The following is a 21127-nucleotide window of genomic DNA, read 5'->3' as shown; positions in this document are numbered from 1 at the left end:
AACTGAAAAGAAATCAATCACCAAAACGGCGCACAAATGACTAATTGCTTTCCGTTCCCTTTTGTAGACGTCATCTTCATTACGAGAACGTCGTCTTCTTCCTCATGGTTGGCATCAACTGTACCCCGCATTATATGGTGCTGAAAGAATAACAAATGACGAACGATGACAATCTGTATCACTGTTGACGGAATGGGCATGATTTAGCAAAAATTCTAAATTCTAGCAGAAGTAGTGTCCGATATCGATGGAATATCCGACAATTTTGTTTTCATCCAACTGTTAAACGTAGAACAACAAACGTGGATTTGCGAAAGTGGTTTTCCAGAATGTCGAATAGAAATGACAAAATCACGTCCTTCGCAGTTATAATAACCAGTCCTAGTTTTGTTCTCCCAGGAATATGGAATCAAAAAATCATCAACAAACATGTAACAAGGCATGAGGGTATGATAAATATTTCCTGACAGACAAGGAGTTTGGTATCGCCATTCGGTTTTGATAATTTTTGCGATGTTGTTAAGAAGCAAACCGTCAATTCGTCAATCCGAGAAGCATCATGGATTTAAGAATTGGCAATCAAAAACGAGATACAATATTTAAACCATGTAAGGAACATATCAAATAATATGGATGAATTTTATTATTTTCTTTTGACTTAAGTAGGGGTTCAAAATTACATTAGAAACATCGAATTGTATGTATGGCCCTTATTTGTTATTGTAAATGTTCACACGATCATAAGTTCTCCAACGACAACGATTTTTTTACAAAGAAAAATACTTCCCTTGGTCGCGAAAGGATAAAAACAGAACTGTAATTTTCAGTACATTAATCTTTAAAATAAATTTTATACATTTTGTTTTTCAATAGTGATATATTTTTATTAAATGTGTTTTTGCTACAACTAAAAATTATATTTAAAATGTTACACGCACAAAATTTACATGCAAATTTAGCTTTTGCCAATGCCACGCCTCAGATATTGACTCAGACCTTGAATCCATCCGAACAACTAAAATCGTGTTCAGATTGATTTTTTACATTTCCTTCGCTTATATATTGCTGGTCATGCTCTAAGGCCATAAGAGAATCGAACGCCAGTCCAAGACATCGTGACGTTGTCATTAAATGCGCCCTGCCGCCCTTTTTCCTGATCAACCAACGTTTGCGACAAATCGCCGATGTCGTGGTCTTGATGATGATAAACCGCGGAATATGGCGCGTATTCAACGAGCAGAGTAAAAAAGTAAACGTCGATCTTGACCACAGCATCAACATTTTCTGCGAGGCGGAGTCCGCAGAATGACAACCATCGTTGTATTCGTGCGTATGTGCGACAAGGCTGAAACCACAATGATCCCATTCTTGCGTACTACGCAGAGTTATACGATTGAATTCCTTTTCTACAGCAACGAATATCCTTATCCCAACCATAGATTTCTCCGTCACTCTCAACCACATGAGCATTTGTCTCTTTTAGTTTTTGCATTCCGTTCTATAATGCGTGCTGTATCTGAAACTCCACCCATTGAAGGCTTGGTGCGGTACAATTACGAATATTTTGTTTTTATCAGGTTGAATATGTTACTGAACATTGTAAATCTAGAATTTCTGTCAACTTGATATACAGTGCGATGAATATTTTAATGTAAAAATTATAACAAAAAATTAACAAAATAAACAGTAGGAACGTTGCAAGATCACCAATTGTAATGATCTGTTAACAAAAATGAATAAAAGTTTTATTTCAGAAGCTTGCTTCTTTTAATTCGACGATTATCATTCGTAAGTAAAATACTGTATTCAGATTAAGTCTATCATGTTCTGTCGTTGAACTCTTAGCAGGTACCACCTATCTTGAAGGATTTAATAAATCCGTTGAATATATATTAGCTTTTATCCTCAACCTAAACTAGTCCTAGAAGTAATAGATTAAAAGGATTTTTAATTCAGATTTTAATGTGAATCATATCATCAAAATTTTTGTTACCGAATATACGGTGGAGTTGCATGATTATTTATGAAAAATCTTTTTAGTATGTTTTCTTAGCAGAATAGAGAGTGTCAACTCATGTATTCTTTTAAGAAACATGGTTTGCCCGTTTATCAAAAATAAATAAAAATAGTCAGAATTTGAGTTTTTTAAGCAATTTATTATAAACAGTAGTTTGACGCTCAATTATATTCTTGAAACAATTGAAGATATAGGCATTTCTGAAAACAGTTGAGGATACAGACAAACAATATTTGTTTGTTAAAAGTTTGCCACTAAATGTTTATTATGGCATGAATGAAGATAAATTGATGAAGAACAATATCTTGTATTTAATAATTATTTAATTTAAATTTATTTTAACTTTATTATTTTATTAATTGTATCTCCCACCTGAAATGAAATCTTCTTTTCATTATTTTCATAAATCAACTGCCATGCTAAATTGAAGTTAGCCCGTTGAACATAAAAAAAAAATCGTTTAATGGAAATAAATATGTTTTTAACTAATTTACACACTTAACATTTTGAATCCCGCTAGAATGTGCTTTTAGAGTGGCTGTCCCCCTGTCATATTGCAACAATAAAATGGCTAATTGTAAATATCAAAAACTGGCCCAATCTTGCAAGCGGTTGAAATAACTGTACTGTTAACAAATTGATATGGTTTGCACTTCCGGAGGAGTTCTGCATATAGCAATGTGCAAACACTACCGAAAAGTATGTTCCCTTGCCTTGGGCGAAAAGCTAACCATACTAGACAGACCTGCTATTGACACAAACTATGGGGCGCATAATAGCGGAGCAGTAACAGCAAGTTCAGTGTTTACCTATCGACTCCCTTGTTCGTAACCAGTTCGTTCCCTTTAACCGGAAGCCATTTCGATGACATGACATGACTGTGTTCTCCGCGTTGCAATAGCTTCGCCTTTGACCACAGCTAGTACGTATTGGTAGTGATTTCATTAGAGAGTCTGTTGCTGGCTCTTATTGGGCAAGCGTTGGGGAGTTAGCAACGGCTCATTCCCCCATTTATTTTAATCGGTAGGTGATGGATAATCGAAATGCAGCAGGCGCTGAAGGATCTGTTTATTTATTCTGTAGCCTATGGTGTCGCGAATAGAACGGGACCACCACATCATCCTTGTCTCTAAATGAAACTCTTTGACTATCCAAAATAGGATACAGATACGCTTCACAAATAATGCACCGGTTGCATTTCCCACTTACTGGATACATAATTGAGATGAAAGGTGATCACATGGAAAATAGCATTGAAACGATTATAGCACACAGCATGTTGTGAAAATGTTGCAAAAATGCTTTTGTTGTGTAACATAGTTTTGAAAAATAAATTAGATTTAGTGGTAAATCATTTGACTTAATTACTCTAAATACAAACCCATACAATTTTACGAATTGGTGTTTCTCACTTTCAGTTTACCCCTAGAAACATATAAAAAAGAAATTAACGAATTGTATCAAGATTCATGTAAGATATTTTATTTTTCCATGTTTGTCTACTCCCCTCGCTGAATGGGAAGGTGGGAAGATTCAATATTTGCTTGATTTTTGCTTTTTGTAGGTAGTACATTAAACTGATCTTTCCCCTTTAGAGGAACTAATATTTATCTAAGTTACATCAGAATTTATTTTTCTTTTCTTATGTGTATATTTATACAAGTAGACTTTATCAGTTCCAATAGAGCATCGTTGATATTATCTAGGAAATAAAATTTTCAAATATTTTTTACTGTGTGTTTGAAAATGCTCTCCGCTTGTTTGTTTTCAATCCTATCAATCCAATCAGCGATCGTTATGTTACGATACATTTTATATTTGTTATACAGGAGAGCACACGCTTCTTAACCCATGGAACACAGTGTTCGTATGACTCTCTGTGTTATTAGTGAAAAAATGAAACTAATTAAACAGTTTCATTTTAGTTACCGTTCACACATCTAGCTTACTTCCGCAACGACTAAGTTTGAGCGCAGTCTTAGATAGAGGCTTAAAATATTGCACATTCATGAATAGGATGTTTGCTGCTAACGCAACGACTTCTAACGCCTGTGATTGAAATCACTACCTGCAGAACGCTTAATCTGTAACCTCCAGCAAGATGGAGTGCGTTGTGAATACCTAAGTAAAGTAAAAAGCTCTCAAGATTAGTTTTGATATTTGTGCGACGTTGCCTTATTGTTCCTACAAGAGTAGTATTCTCACGTTCTTCTAAGACTAAACTTAAATCATGGAAGATTTTGGTGTTGCTGACAGACATGTGCTTACTTGTCGACAAGGACAACGCTCCTTTTATCTTTGTTGCTTGTCAATTCAATGTTAAAAACTAGAGTAGTTTGGAGACAGAGTCAGAGGTACATAATTCCAATTTTTTCATTTTTGTATGCTTATATTGCTAGATCGTTGTAATGAGACTCACAGTTCACTAAAATGTACACTTTTTTGCATGCTTACTTGAATGTTTTCTACAATTAGGAACCATGCAAAGTTAACGTAAAAAAATAAATTGTAATCAATTGTAATAACCTAGCGAACATTAAAATCAAATGATTTTTTTAATTTTTCTGATCCAATTTAAATCAAAGCTTATTTATATTCCTCCTTATTCCTGCACTTTGTAGATCAACATGAGCTTGGTTTTTACTTTCAGCTAAAATTCGAAATCGAATCAAATATCAATTTATGGAAATAGTTTGTCTATTCAATCAAACTGTTTTCGAAATCGATTTTACTACAAATATGTTATGATTCACGAGTGCCTTACATCTTCATTGCATTCTATTATTGAATGTACATATATATTCATATCACTGGGCACTTAAGTAAAGTGACGATCTCTCTAACGCAACGATTAAGAAGAAAAGAAATTATTTTCCTCTTTTTCTAATTGTAGCTACCCATATCCACATTAACCCAAGCTAAAGCAAGCCTTACGTCATTTCTTACAATGTAAATGAAGGTTTGTGATTACGTTATCGTTTTTTAATTGAGTTTATCTCATATATAACCTCGGGATTATCAATGAAAGGTTTTAATAATAAATTACGATACGAGATACGCAATGTTTTGGTACATTCCCCCGGCTATTATGCTCCTTACCCATAAGGGAGCTCGGAGATTAATTGTTTGATAAATTCATTTATTTGAGATTAAGATTACACAGTCGTTTTGTGGGCACCGCACTTAATTAACGGCCGTTTAATCATGTCATTACTTTAAGCATGGTAGCTTCTGTTACTCTGTATGTTATGGAGTGAATTCAATAGTAGATAAGTTTATCTCCTAACCCTTCAAAGAAAGTAGCAAAGCTCTATTCAATCTATTAAAGGCTATAAGTATACTCGCCACTCATTCTATTAACGTAGTGAATAGGCCGAATATGTAGAAGTAATTAAAATAAAACGAGATCATTGTGACAACAGACCTATGGTTCGGTGTTTAGAAGGCAACAGTGTTTCACTCCATCTATTGATCACGAAAACGAGTCCGGCGTGCATCGATTGTTATTGGCTGGGATAGTTGATCGTGTTTCTGAAGCTGAGCTGTGAAATGATCCTCCATTGCCAGAATTCGGTGTCGTCCTGTCGTGCTGTGATAGAGGTGATGGAATGTTGGTGGTAACTGGTGGCGAACAAGCGGATATAGGAGATTCGGATCTAGACGCTGATACTCGACCACCACCGCCACTACCACATCCACTTGCAGCTGCAGCAGTCCCATCACCCGATAATTGTGTAGCGATGCCATTTAACGGGTGCGGTAGAAGGTGAGAAAATTGAGACAACGCAGGGAAACCGGCAAGGCCCCCAAGAGGAGGGAACAGGAAGGGATTGGTGGCACCCGATTGGAAACTGCGCTGGGTACTGGATCCATTTAGAAAATGATCAGAGTAAGCGGAACCGCCCGAAGCGAGTGCATGATTCTTGAACGCTGCTTCCAAGTTCATAGGGAATTTTTGGGAATCGGCATACAGACGGGCCAAAAATTCAGCTGGTAGAGCTGATCCGGGGAAAGTTGCTGCTCCAGTATACTGTTGCTGTTGATGCTTTTCCATTGGTAAAACTGTTTCATTGCTATCAGCTGTGGTTGAAAGAAGTTTTCGATGAAGGTTTAAATTTGAAGCGTGGCGGTCACGGCTACGCTTTGAAGGAAAAGCCGCGTTACATCCATCAATATTGCACTTATGAAGCAATTTTAGGTGTACATTTTGGTAGTGAGTCTTCACAGCGAAATGGTTTTGGAAAAGTTTGCCGCAGGCTGAGCATTTCTTTGGGTTGTCCTTGTCTAATGGAACGTCGGGATCACTGAAACAGTTTCCTTCCTCGCAATAATCCACGTTGTCGTCCGAATCTTCTAGCTCGTGATCCTGGCAAGTCGGTGGAGAAGGACTGCGTGACCTAGCCGGGCTCGGAGGCGCTGCATTCATCAAGTAGCTTAGCGGGGGGAACTGTGGTCCGCCAAGAAGCCCTGCAGCTCGTTGAATCATAATATCATTCAATGGACCATGTGAAAGATTTTCTAGCCGCCGTAGTGTGTTAGCCGAATCAAAGTTGTCACCTGCACTTTTCTTACTGTCTGCCGAGCCCGGGCGTTGGCGATCGTTTTCGGAAACTTCTTGCTTTGGGCGTATTAATGAAAGCGGATTTTCTAGCAACTCGGACGATGGTCGAACATCAATCGAGTACTTGCTCTGGAATTTTTCATTCGCGTTAACATCAGGACTGGAACGAGATTGTTTTTTGGAAAGATCTAACGACAAATCGGTGGCTTCTGATGCGGATTGTTCTTGAAATCCTTCCTCCGTAGGTTCCGCTTTAACACGAACCGTTTCATTGGGCACTACCTTTTTTTCTCCATCCCCTGAGGGCCTTCGATCGGAGACTAATGAATCATCTTTTTCAATTTCGTTAGCATTGCTTTCCTTACCTTCTTTATCGCAATCTCCATTTTGCAGAGAAGGAGAAACCACTGCTGAATCCTGCTCGGTTGGCGATTTTGGACCTGGCGATACTGTTTGTTCCGACCTCAATAAAGCTACAGGTTGATCATCGTCGATTGATTCTATCTTAATTTTTTTCACCAGCGGAATCGATGTTTCACATGCTTCTTCTTCGGTTCGCGCTGCTGGCTCTTTCTCCTCATTGTCTTCGTTGTTTGACAACCGAGACAAAGGAACCACGGCACATTTGGTGGGATTAAGACTCTTGCGTTTGCGTTTATTGCTTGAGAGGAATGCATTAACATCATCACGAGTTACTTCACCGTTGCTATCGCCGTTATTGCTAGCAATGTCATCAGCATCCGTAGAGGGTCTGTTGTGGCGTTTCGACAGGCTGAAGTCTTGTGGCTCCTCCTCACCTCGTTCCGAAAATCCATCCTCATCGTCTTCATGTCGGCCAAATGACTTCACGTCTTCTGACTCTGAGCTTAGTGACATGTCGAATTGGTGCCCTTCGACATCGTCATCTACATCGTTACCATCAATGACGATTCCGTTGCGATCATCATCATCGTCTTCGTCTTCATCGCCGTCTTCGTCGTCCAGTCGACTTCCTGAACTGTTTAGATGTGGTGCTCCCGACGACGCCCCCGAAGAAGAGCCCATGTATCGATCAGGTGTATCACTATGGGGGCTGCTGCGGTACCGATAGTTTTCGGGGCTCAGGGAAACGCGTGCACTTTCACGATTATGCTTTTCGGCTGCCACTTGCGCATGATGATGTTCGGCAGCGAGCCGTCTATGCATGCTGGCCTCCATATTTGCCTTGAACTCTAATGCCGAGAGCGATGGATGCCCTCGTAGGTGTTCCCCGGGTGGAATAAGAGGGAACGCGGGACCGAACGGGTGTAACGGGCTAAGTCCATTCGGAAGTGGCATACCCGCTGTGGAAAGGAGAATAGGATGAGGCTGTGCACTGCGACCGTCATGTGGTGATATTTTGCGACGAAGGTGCGGAGAATGTAGCTTTGGGTTAGGATTGGCACTATGCCGGTTCCGGGAACGACGCGAACTGAACATCATGCTGCAGCCTTCAACAGTGCATTTGTGCATCTCTCGCAGGTGTACAGCCGAGAAATGGATCTTGAGGGCACCCTTATCACAAAAGGTCTTGAAGCAAACATTGCATTGAACGCGTTTCTTTCCTGTCGCTGGGTTGACGTACTGTGTACCAAGGTTGGGCGGGATTGCACCCCATTGCCGCTTGCTGCTTGGAGACGAAGGAGGCTTCTTAAGCTGACCTCCTGACGATGGTGGTAGGTGGTGCATGCGAGACATTGCCGCACCAGGTTGCAAAGGTGGTTGCTGGAGGCGACGATTTGCAGCCGCTGCTGCAGCTGCCAAGTCACGGCTCAGATTTAGAACATTTTCTCGTTCACGATCACGCTGTTCCTGATGATGGTGTGCTGCTGACGACTCTCTTTCTCCGTCTCCGGCCCGATGATCTCGTACGATTCCCGATTCATTCGAAGTGCTGTTGTCCAAAGAGTTTTTGTGTTGCTCATGGGAGCTTGCTTTATGCGGCAGTTTGTGGTGTGAGTGAGGTGATTTACTACGAGTTGACTCGCGGGCGGCTGAAGCAGCCAGCAGGTTTGGAAATGACTGAGCGACGAAACTAGCTGCCAAAGGGTTGCCCGAGACCGCTGCGGCCATTGCGGCAGCTGAGTGGTTGAGCGAGTTTGCCAACGACATGGCGACTGACGATGATGGTGGTGGAGGTGGTAAGGGAAAGGGTAAACCATGGCCACTCATGGACAGATTCATGAAGTTGGCCGCAGCTGCAGCATGCTCACGAGATACTGCCGCCTGCGCATCCAAGGAGGTCTGTGAGTTACGTCGTTTGACCGTGTTGGCAGCGTATGCGGCTGCGGCTGCTGCTTGTTGCTGATTAAAATGATGCTGAGCAACAGCTGCTTCGGGGCTTAGCCTCGGTGGTGGCAGACCTGCCGCCGTGAATCCACTCAGACTGGCAGCAGCAGCCGAAAGTTTGCGGAAATCAAAGGGCTGCATCGATTGGAGCCGATTGAGTGGATGTGCAGATAGTTCCGTAACGGAAGGCATGCTGTTGTTGCTGTTCCCGCTGTTGCTAGTGCTCGCACTAGTGGGAGTGGAGTTGTCCCGAGAATTACGATCACTGTTACCGTTGGTTGCCGGCTTGGACGATGTGTGACTGGAGCTTGTCAAGGCGCTGGCGCCACTGTTGCTCATATTCGCATTAATACTGCTCGGAGAAGTCGATGGGCTCTTGAAAAATCCGCTCATGTGGTTTGGAGTAAGTCCGACCGTAAACTTCTGGTGCATTTGAGCATTGAGTTGCAGCTGTGAGTTCAGTTGCAGAGAGCTCAAATGCATATTTATCGGATGGGCAGCAATACCTGGTGAAGACAGTCGTCTGCTGGGCGACATAACCATTTGGGTAGCTTGATGTGTAGTGGTCCGCAGCCCGTACGTATTCCTGTGCGTAAATCTGCCTGCGTTTCACAGCGAATGGCCAACCTCGACGGTACGTTACGATTGCCCGCCGTAGCGCGTACTCACTAAATGTGTTGCAGCGTGTGATGGTGCCGTTTTCATCGTGTGGAGAGTATATCACGATTATTTTATGCTGAGTAATAGCAATCTGCAATGGAAAATGAGAAGAACAAAGATTGTTAGGTACATCATACCACAAACCAGTTTCTTCTAAAACCCATATCTATCTCCTCTCCTACATAGTTTACGCTCAAAACCATATCCATCTCTCGGTAATCGCTTCTAGAACCTAAATAATCGATCCTGGGTAGGATGAGTTGCAGCTTTCTCGTCTAACGACTGTTTGTGTGTGCGAGACGCACCCTTCTCATTCTTTGGTATGGGGTCAGATTAATTGTTTTCACTAATCAAATGTTTGATTTTCTCAATCCCCTTCACCCATTCCGATTCCCCTTCCCAGTTCTCTTGGGTGCGGCGGAGGGATTTACAACGCTTCTAAACATTGGACCCGAGGCTTGTCAAATGTCAGTTGCAGGAGGTTGATGGTTTGTTTATTGTTTCATCCGTTCAGAAATTTTGCCTTTCAAAAAGAAACAGGCGCGCATCAATACTGTTGTTGGGTCAGGGGAATAAAAGGGGACATACCTTTAAAACGACAGGGCGGTAGGAAGATGGACCATAAACGAAAAACACTATACCCCTTTTACTTGACAGCCGTTTTTTCTACCTTTTGCGTTCAAGACCTCAAGCATGTTATGGTAAGGATGACGACGCTGGAACATCCAAAAGCGCACATGTCAAGAGACAAGAAGCGGCCAGTCGGAAAGTATAGCATAGGGTTTTATAGATTTTATAACGTAAGTGCTCGTATTGCATTCACAATGCAGATAAGAAATCTTATGTTTTCTTCCACTAAACCAGATGCAGCGTGAATGGAGTTAGAGAGCTTCCTATTTGAAGGGTAGCTGCTAATGTGATTTAGCTGTCACTGGAGATATTAAATGGTTTCGATTGCTTTTATTGCCTTTATCCGTTTCAGTGTCGCCAAAGTTTCATTCAGATGAAAGATAAAACGGTGAAACGAGATCAAAATGTGCTTAACTGAGCATCAACGCAAAGTTATGCGCGAAAAATCACTTTTGTATAAAGTATACTCTAGCTGATTGTAGCATGGGCATGTAGAGCACAAACATAAACTAACTCTCCTTTTATTTGTCTGTTGTATATAAGTTAGGCACAGTTATTTGCTTGTTCTATTATTGTAGACTTTAGTAAAAATTGGTAAAACTGTTGGCCCGCTTTATATAGCCTATAATGTGTGTGTTTTTTTTAAATATATATTTAATGTAAAAATCTGCACAGTCATGTCGCCATTTTACAGGTTTATTTCACAACATTATTCTAATACTAAGCAAATTAAAAATTACGAAAGTTTATTGTTAACAAATGTGACAAACATTTAAAAAATGTGTCTAATTGTTAAACAATCCTATACATTTATCGTTTAGCATGTGGTGAATAGGAGTATAATTTCTAAATCTGCTTGCTGCTAACTATCAAGTGAAGGAGATATACTCTAGCTCATTAAAGAACTAGACAGGTAAAGCTTTAGTTCATTTGTAAAGAAAAGAGTAGAAATTTACTAATTTCATAGTTTCAAAATTTTTTTAATTTCCTGATGATCATCGGTTACCAGTAACGAACTAGAAGTGCGAGGTTTGGTCGAACAGGTTTGGTTGAAACGAGAATTTTTATTTCAGATAATGGGTAATGATGATATACCCGGTACGACGCAGTCTATAGAGATCATCGAAGCAAGTACGTTCAGTATAGATCATGTGTTGGTTCGTAGTGGTTGTAGAGTTGAGTAGATTAATGGCAACAGGAGAAATGTCGCTTGTCGATTACAGCTACGACATGCACAAACTGAGTACCACCATCATTAGTATTGACGTATTGATGCTGCCAGCACTGGAAAAGACAACGACAGTGACAGTTCCTGTTTAATGGAAACTCACAACGTAGATAGTACAGACAAGGGCACGAAGCGGAGGCAGTTGCAACGTAATGCTATGCAGTTTTTGTAACTATACATCAACGCATGCGCGTTTGTCTGCATGCATCGACGGGTGGTCGTCCGCAACAGTGGACGGCATCATCTTAGTCGCTGTATGTGTGCCTTTCAATTATTTTAAGATTAACCTTCACTTCTACAGCCGCTATAGCAAGTCTTCTCGAGCGCTGTGCTGGATATATGCCACGATATTTGACAGACTCAGGCAAAGAAACGGCGAGGAATGTCATTTAACGAGTAAATCATTTTCTTTCGTCAATCGATCTGCTGTTTCTTTCAAAGATCATTGGCCGGAAGAGTGAATACGTCATCCAGCATGATCCAACCGGGTGTGTGACAGCCTCAATAAATGCTCTTCACAGCCCACCACACCACTGCTGGCAAAATTGAATAAAACATTGGATTAAACGGGCTGTACTGTGGACGTTCACTGCGTCGGGGCAGTTATAAATAAAAATGATGCGGCTTGACCACTTCGTCTACTGTTGATCGCAGTCGCAGTCTTCCTAACAACATTGTATAAGGCAGTTATTGTAGCGAGGATTGAGCACGTTAACCAAAAAATTATTAGCCTACTAGCTAAGGACCCTAGCGTGCGTAAGCGCTAATAGCACGATTACCGTAGGGATACATCACACATTGAGCCATACTGGAAATGCATGGGATCGTCCTAAGATCCCTTGTCTCATTGCGTTTTGTTGATGTGATCGTTCGATTTCATCGTGGCTGTCCGTTCCATAAATTGATATGAATAACTAATACTCCATAAGCACAAGCCGATTCAAACCTGTTTGTTGGATGTAGTTGTGTAGATATTACAGGTCACCAGTGGTCTCACAAATACCGCTACATGTTTAACATTGACCAAGTGTACAAGATCATTACGTCGCGATATGATCGATCATCAACGTAAAACAGTGACGTTCATTTTCGCACGCTTGTAAATTAATAAAATGCGGAAAATCTTTTGCCGTTCTCGTATTCTCACACCTATGGTTTTTATCCAGGATTGAGTTGAAATCTATAGCTAATTCACATGAGAGCGATAGAAGTACGAGTATAAGGAAATACATTAAATGTATTCATGGCAGTGACCTATACAAATCAAATCAGTTGGTGTATTTCTGAACTGTCAATTTCATTGGAATGTTGCTGAAACTTATATCGATTCTTATGGACGTGTCTCGTCAGGAGTGGAGAGAAAAATCAACGCAACATGTATGACACTTTTTAGGCCTACACTTAACATGTTGAATCAAACACGAAGAAATGTTAATAAAATTTCTTTTCATAACCAAATGACAGCCATTTTCTGTACGACATACTTTGGCAAGTGTTAAACACCAACGGCATTGTGCGACAGCTTCATGTTTTTTACACAATATGCTTCGCCAAACAACATGTTTGTGCTATTTGTGTGAAATTAATGTACCGAAAAGTTTGGTTGAAATTCAACCCCTATTTTAATAATTGGAAATTAGTCAGACCATTCGTAGACATAAGCAAAGCAATGCTTTATGTTTTTTTCATACTTGAAGGCGCTAGTTTTTCGTTTTATTTGACAAAAATAATGGTAAATTGGGTCGTCTTGTTTCTACCCTTCGAAATGAATGCAAGATATCAGGACTTTGAACGTCACTTTCAATTGTTGTTTTTGCTTAGCTGTATTTTCGACAGAACGGTGGATAAATGGTAAAAGCACTTTAAATGTTTTGTTTGTGTTTTTCTACTTTTATACAGTCTATATTAGCATTTGGGGATATAGAGTCTATTTGTTGAGGTGTTTTGTGTCCATTCCATCGACATAGCGATCGCACAGCATATTTATCGCAGCTGTTTTTTGTCAAAAAAGAAACACTAATTTTCAAATAAAAACCATGAATCGAGCGATTCTGGCGACGGAACCTTTTTGCTTTAGTCTAAGGCTAAGGATGACGTTATCTGTACCCCCTAATTAAGTGTCATCCCTTGTCATAAATCAGGGCAGCGGCACAACACGGACTCCTGCTAGGCAACAAATGTCTTCCAGCGCAGTAGAGGAAGTTTAGTTTTTGATAATTTCATCCACATTTTCCCGCTTAAGACCAACCTCTACAAAATATCAAGCTTAACAGACCTTCTCCAAGATCGGGTTATCGATTTATCTCCAAGCAATTCTCGAAAACAACCTTCAGCTCGATTAACGACCCCTACAAAATTAAGCACAATTACATCGATTTATCGAAAGAGGGGAAAATGATGTTTCCTTCCGGTTGTAATGGAAGCGTAAGAGCTTGTCGTTTTTGTTCATTATTTCGTTTTGTTTTATGCATTGTACCCTGTTTGCCTTGGCAACGGTTAACATTGTAAACAGTAATACAAGCATCTAAAACTTTACCGAACATTCATGACACTTGCGCAATATGAGAAAAAAAAACTCTTAAATGTGACAGAATGTCATTTTCCTAAGAACAAACCGTTCAGCAATCCGATCATCTCAAAGATGCCTAGGTAGAAGATTGTAGTTTAATGTGTCTTCTAAATAAAATGTGTAAAGCAAAACGATGGGATCAGACGGATCTGATGACAGCGCACATTCGGCGCGTATGGTATGCACGCATCAATTAATTTACCCGTGTCTCAAAAAAAGCAGCCGGCCTTTTGACGAAAATGAGGGACAAATCAATCATTTGTCATTAGTGAAATCTGCTCAGGGGGTAAAGGAAGTTGAGGCGAAGTACTGACGGCTGTTTTTTTAGCACCATACAAAAAGGTAGATCGCGATGCGGTAATGTCGCGACAGCATCATAGTACGATCGGTGTAAAGTCGACGGATGGTTAGATGTTCAGGGATTCCATACGTTTCATATCCAAAAAGGATTGGCTGTCGAATCACAGCGCTGGGGCCAAGCCACAGTGTTTTGGAGAGCGAATTTATTCTGAAGCGGTACATGCATGAGGTTCCAAATGTTATAAAGTTGCACCAATTTACCTTCAACGAAGACGACAGTTATTCTGTAAGTCCGCTTTGTGGTAATGAAAAACAAACTGCCAAATAATAAAAAAGCGTAGCAAAAAAGTGCTTTCCGTCCAGGTATGGTGATTTACTCTTCAACTCAATTCTAAATCGGCATTTAAAATAAAACAAATTCCTTGTACAACTGGTCTGCGGTCATGTTGATGGTGATTAACTCACACGACAACTCGATGAAGATGGGTAGTCCCTTTTTACCAAACTTAATTAACTAAAATACTGTTTTAAATTATGTATTTTGTAGCAGATTCTTATTTTCGTAAAAAAAAGCAATGATTACTTCGTGCGATATTTTCAGCTTATGTACGATTTTATTTCATGAAATATATTGTTTTGGAACTGATTTCAATTTTTTTTTCACAAAACGTGTGACGAAATAGGGTTTATGAAAGACTTACTCATTGATAACCTGCGTACATTGAGTGTTTACTTTCTTTTCTATACACGGTCGACACTGGCACCTGTACCTCCACTACCTTGTCACACCCAGTGCTTATTGGCGTTCTTTGTCACGAAAGCGAACTACGATCGCCATGACGAACGCTGATGATTAATGTTCTGATCACTAAGTTTTTGACATTCATACTTCGACATACGCCATCATTTGGCATGTGTCCGCTGGATAAAAGATGAATCTGAACGGTGTGTTCTTCAATGTCCGACAGACTCCTTGTAACCTTGAATTTAATTTAAGACAACCAACCGACCAACCGTCGGCGTCGAAACTTCGTGGAGATACGCGCCAAGCAAAGAGAATATCAAACTGTCAAAATAGACGATGGATCTTTTAATCAAAACCAAAGTGGGGTCAGCTTAATGTGGTTTAGCTTTAGAGGGTTTGATCTTTGGAAGCCATTTGTATTTGGTTTGTACATTTCTAAATCCTAGTGTTATTATTTTCATTCGTTTTTTTTTTTCAAATTCATAAACCCGAGTTGAATGAGTAACTGCTGGCATCATTCCATTGCTTGGTTGGAATGATCGGAAGATCGGACACTCTTTTGTCTTAATTATTTGATAAATTATCTAATCGTCATGCTTGGACAACTAATCAAGCGCTTGTTTTGTCTTCACGAGAAGATGACTACGTTAGGAGCAGAACCATACGAATCCGTGATTAATCTCTCCATCCGATCGTGAAGGCGTCTTGGTAGGCGGTATGCCGCATTATATTGTTATTTCACTTTTCTTCTTCATCACATTCTTTTCCACCTCAGAGTAGAACTTCATTCTTTGGAATGACAAATTAAAATTTACGATTTTTCATCTCCCCAATCTTTCTCATTTGAGAGATTGTAAATACCCTTCGGATAGGGCGATTCGAAAAACTTCAATCTTTCGTGATGTGTTCCGGGAAAAAATTTGCAACGCCAATATAGGAAGGATCGGTTGATCATTGCCGCGACCATGCATTGGTCTTGTGAAGTTGTAAATTACTGGATCTCTTGCGTCTCTCTTTCAAGACGGAAGGCGACAGATTTTTACGGTTCTTTTCCGCAAGACATACCTCAGCGTGTATGGTATTATAGTGTATGAAGATTATATTCCGAGGACAGCAGACGACCAAACCCTATGTGGTTGTGGCCCATAAAGCGATAATCATTGTGCGGTTCTGTGCCGCGGCAATCCCCCGAAGAGTTCTAAATAGGGGTCGATTTTTAAATCAAACTCTTATGAATGTTCAGAAGATTGCGAGAAAAAGTAAAACTAGGCAGGTTGCTACAATGTCCTGGTTTGGGGCTAAAAGGGGCTAAAACAGTGGCCGTTGCGCTTCAAGTCCCGAAGAGAAGCAAATGAAGCATGGTGACCGAGCAATAAAAACATAAAACTCCCGGCTCCCGACGGACGGCTGGTCAACTGTAAATTAAAAATTCCTGCCACTTGTATCAGGCGCGTCTGGCCAGCAGAAGAATGATCCCTCTCACAAAACGAGGCAAAGGTGAACAGTCGGCGGAAAAGAAGGAGACCAGGCACCAGGTTTACGATTGGTGACCAATAATAAGTTTTATTTCAACCTTCCCGCTGTTAGGAGTCAACCGCATCAACGCTACGGTTGACATAGCACAAGAACACAATCATGTTCAAGACAACTCCAAAGACAGAAAGATAACTCTCTACGAACAGACGGATGGCAATGATGATGATGAATCGTTCATTTTGCGGTCAGCGGCCACCAAAAAGCCCGAAAGTGTCGTAAATGGCTTAAAATAAGGCAGCACCAACAAGATGCAGGGAATGTGCAATTGAAAGAGTGTGTTGGGTGTAAGGGTGGTAGTGATTTGAGATGGAGGAAAAGAGGATGATCGACAGACTCACGGCGATCGGTGTCCTGTCGCTTGCGACGGATGTGATTTTGGGCGTTGATCCATAAAAAAGCGAGGAGAGCTCGTCGCATCTCGCATCGTATCGGTCCGCTGAAAGCCTTTACAATTAGAACCCGTCAAGATTGTCTTCGCACGTTGGATACGAGGATTCCGGAATGAAAAAATTTGGATCGAAACACGAAGAAGAAAAATCGCGTCGCGTCATCGTACAAACGTGCCCCATCATCCTAACGAACACCGGACAGCCGCTGTTCAATAAAATATTAATAACCCTTTGGATCGTCATCGTTCTCGCCATTGGCATTGCAGCATATTGAGGCATGCTGTTATAAAATCTGACATAAAACGGTGACATTTTCACACTGAACTTTTTCAATAGTTGAACAGATATTGGCCAAAAATATTTCTTTTTTTACATTTAAAGTGTATCCACTAACCTACTAATTTTTCGTAATAGCCGTCAGTAAAACCGGCGCGTTAGTACTGAGGCTCTTCTTACTACAAATAACAAAATGTTACAAAATGTACACGAATGCGGTCATACATTAGTGCGTCGTCTGAGCAGCTTAATTACTTCTGTATCCATCTTTAACGTGTCCCCGTGGACTGCTAGCATATTCAGCGTTCGTATCCACTCTCCGTTCGACGTTCGCGTTGTTAAAAGGCTAGCTTTCTTCAAGGTCGTTGAGAGCAATTGTCAAGAGGCATAATGTAATGATCGCATTTCTTTCACATTTGCTTTAAGGTGCTCGTAGCAATTTTGATATAATATATTTTTTACTGACTAAGTTATGGCGTTTAAGACACTGTTACTTGACTGTCTTGTGAGTCTTTTTTTTGCTGTAAGTTACTAATGCTGTAAGTAAGTAACCCAATATGCTCTAGTATTTTTGCTTTAAATATATTGAGAGTTTGTATAAACTCACGAGTGTATCTGTTCAAACATGATTTGAAACTAATACTCCGATAAGTAATCCGATTATCACCCTTTAAGCTCTTGGTCTGTTCGTCGAATTCTCGTACCCATATCTTACGTACATGAGTTGTGTATCAATATACAGTATAAATGAATATAGTGTGAGGTGACGATCGTTTAAATGCGGTATGACAGTTCACGATTTAAACGAGTGACATTTTCACTTATTCCACCTCACCACTCGTTCCCCAAGAGTCTATGTTCCGTCAGTTTCTATTTCCTTCCTCTGCTCTGCTTTGGTCTGTTCGTCTGTTTCAACGTGCTTCGTCAATTCTAAATCTGATTGAACCATAGCCGATTCGTTCCGTTTGACGCTAACCATAACAAATCAATGTGTAATAACAATAACAAATCAAACCAAGATTCAGATGGATCAGTTTGGTCCGCGTTGCCGGGCAAGCATCCCGCTGTGGGTTGACAGCATACCTAGCGGCTGACGGTGACCTGATCTAGAAGCTCTTTTTGTCGCTATGTTCCTACAAAATCTACCGTATAGGAAAGTGGAAAAATGAACTTGGATGAAAACGCAAACGAGTAAACAACGCAGATTCACCAGAAACCACATTTTGGTGACAAAAGAAAATAACCTTGCGTCATCTGGAAAACATTGGTTCGCGTTAGCTGGTATCTTTACGGAAATACTATTTCCTTTATCTCTCTGAGAGAAGAGTTATTTCTGTCACAAGTCTGTCTATATTTAATTTATTTCCTTTCAATGTACATTTATTGAAAGCATTAAAACGATTTGAGTGTACTAAAATGTGAACAAACAACACAAGAAGGCTTTCAAACATATTTATCAACTAATGTAACAGATAAGTTTTTGTAGGTGACTATGTATGATATGCAATGTTATTGATAAAGATTGATAGTAGTTAAACAAAACAGTAGCATATTTCTTTTCAAGTTTTGCGATAACATGCCTTTTTGAAGTATTTTATAATGTCTATGTGACAAGGTCATTCTTTCTATTCCAGGCAACGATGTGTGACGTAAATCAATAGCACTGTGCGTTAATGGCTCAAAAACGTTAGTGTGAAAACTGGTAGATTATTTTTTTATTTCCATCTCTTGTGCAGCACGCCGAATCTCATTGTGACAACTTGTTGTGCAGTGACACCAGAAAGTGGTATTGGCGTTGACTACCAGCGCTTGTACGGTTGATCACTTTTGACACTCTTCAAGCGATAAGACTCGTTTGCAGGTTTATAAATGATCACGACAAAGAAGACGGCGATGATGATGATGATGATGATGAAGACGCGGTCACTGCCTCTTACCCCGGCGGCGATGGCGGTATTGCCGTTTGACAGCATGTCAGTGTCGCAGTCAATGTTGTTGTTTTTTATACAAATAGCACGCGGCCTAGCCTCTTCGATAAGGCTTTAGTCGGCGTTTTAGTGACTGCGTCCGGCGCTTATCGTCAAATGGAATTGACTCCAGTTGCTGTGCATGTTAATTGCACAGATTGCAAGAATAATCTTCTTATGTTGCCATTTCAATCACAACTATTGGATGATCTATTCGACTTTTTTTTAATATTTGTCGAGCCCAAACAAAAGAAAGTGACACGCTACAACACATCCTCCAACTGTTAACATACAATGGGTGTGCCAGCCGAAGTTGGCGCCATAGCAATAAGCATTTAGTTTCCAGTATCTTCTAGAATTCGAACGTTTGGGACCTTGTGACACCGGACGACGTGTTCTGTTTTCTTCAGTCACTTTGTAGTCCGATCTGAGTTCCCTCCTACGATGCCCTCGATGTTGATCCGGACGAACTCGATGACACATTATCAGTAGCTCAGCCGTCGACTTGATCTACACTCATAGGATGCGCCAAGAAGCCGCAAAAAATGCATTTGCTTTGCGATACGTCAATCAAAAACTTGACACTTGCAGTGAACACACAATCGTATAATGTGGTCTTCCTCAATGTTATTCTCCCTAACTTACATGACCTGTACACTAGACTATCACATTGCAATCACTCACAAGGCACACTACTTGAACAAATATTTAAGGACACTTGAGAAAACACTAATTTACAAACTTACCTAAATTTTTAAACAAGTCCGGTCACACTCACAGTTTTATTTCCACTGTAATGTAGTTAGCCATTATTTGTGGCAGGTAATCTGGGAGACCACGCAGTTTTTTTATTGTGTCATGTTCTAGTTGGTTTTTCCTGCGGTATAATGATCACTGCTTGTATATAGTTGTACGTAAATTGACGACACACTGCTACTATCACATCCTTCAACACATACACATTTTAGTATTTCCCGTTCTCCCTTTACTTATCAAAGTGACACCTTGTTGTTACAAAGAAGAATGCTTTAATTCTCAAACTGAAGAGAATTGTTGATGGATCGAAACGCTTAAATCACTTCTAGAATGGATCACACCAAAGCCGTTTAGCACGCAATTTTTTTTCTTTGCATGAACAAAATATGCACGATTCCACTTACGGTATCATATTCATCGCAGGCTTGTCACACATTTGATAGGCCTTTGAAGTAACTCATCCGTTTACTTCCGCATTCATTTCAACTTTGGTTCACTTCACTTTATCAAAGGTGCTCCGAAAGTATGTAACAAGCAATGAATTCGGAATTTGAATATTAGTTTTCAAACTTATTTTCAATGTTACTGAGGGCAATCGATCGCACAAAGATAGTTGTCTACTCGGAAGAAACTGAACAAATTACCAGCTGCACACTTTAACTATTCACACTTCACTATCCCCAAATTGCGATTATTTTCTTTACATTATCACAAGTCTTCATTAAACCGTCCTGCAAAATTCCCTTTATTAGGGACAGGGACACACACTAACTCAAGTAAATACCTCAGCCAAGAGAGGCAGAGTCCGACGGTCTCACTCGCTTGATGGACTTCGAATAAATGGCAATGTATTGTTAGAAAGTGTAAGGTGCGCTCAACATAAGCAACATACCTAGAAACTTGTTTTTCGTGTAGCGCAACATGATGATTTTTAACGCACAAGAAAGAAAACGCAGTAGCTTCATTATATTGCTATTTCACTCACAGTCACCCCCTACATGTAGCATCCATCCCCTTGCACCCAGTAACAAGCTTTGCCGAAGAATACCGAGCAGAGCCGATCGCTGACTGTGCATGTATTGGTTTGGCGAGTCAGGTGAAGCTTGATTTTCAAGTGCGTAACAAAACGTGTGCTAAGCAGAGAACAGAGCAATAACCAGAGAGGCTACATTTGCTATGTGGATTA

At 40.4% G+C, this 21127-nt stretch overlaps 1 protein-coding gene across 1 annotated transcript; it reads right to left on the bottom strand.

The window, feature by feature from the left end:
* Positions 1-3472: 3472 nt before the first annotated feature.
* Positions 3473-20776, bottom strand: LOC120894751. Its single transcript, XM_040297535.1, has 2 exons — positions 19932-20776; positions 3473-9636 (listed from the first exon to the last, which is right to left on the bottom strand). Exon 2 carries the CDS (start codon positions 9426-9428, stop codon positions 5490-5492), a length of 3939 nt encoding a protein of 1312 aa, XP_040153469.1. The 5' UTR covers positions 9429-9636; positions 19932-20776; the 3' UTR covers positions 3473-5489.
* Positions 20777-21127: the final 351 nt, after the last annotated feature.

Source organism: Anopheles arabiensis, chromosome 2 (assembly GCF_016920715.1).
Source record: "Anopheles arabiensis isolate DONGOLA chromosome 2, AaraD3, whole genome shotgun sequence".
In the NCBI taxonomy this organism is placed as follows: domain Eukaryota; kingdom Metazoa; phylum Arthropoda; class Insecta; order Diptera; family Culicidae; genus Anopheles; species Anopheles arabiensis.
Note: the sequence above shows the minus strand (reverse complement) of the source record. Positions and strands in the feature narration are given on the sequence as shown.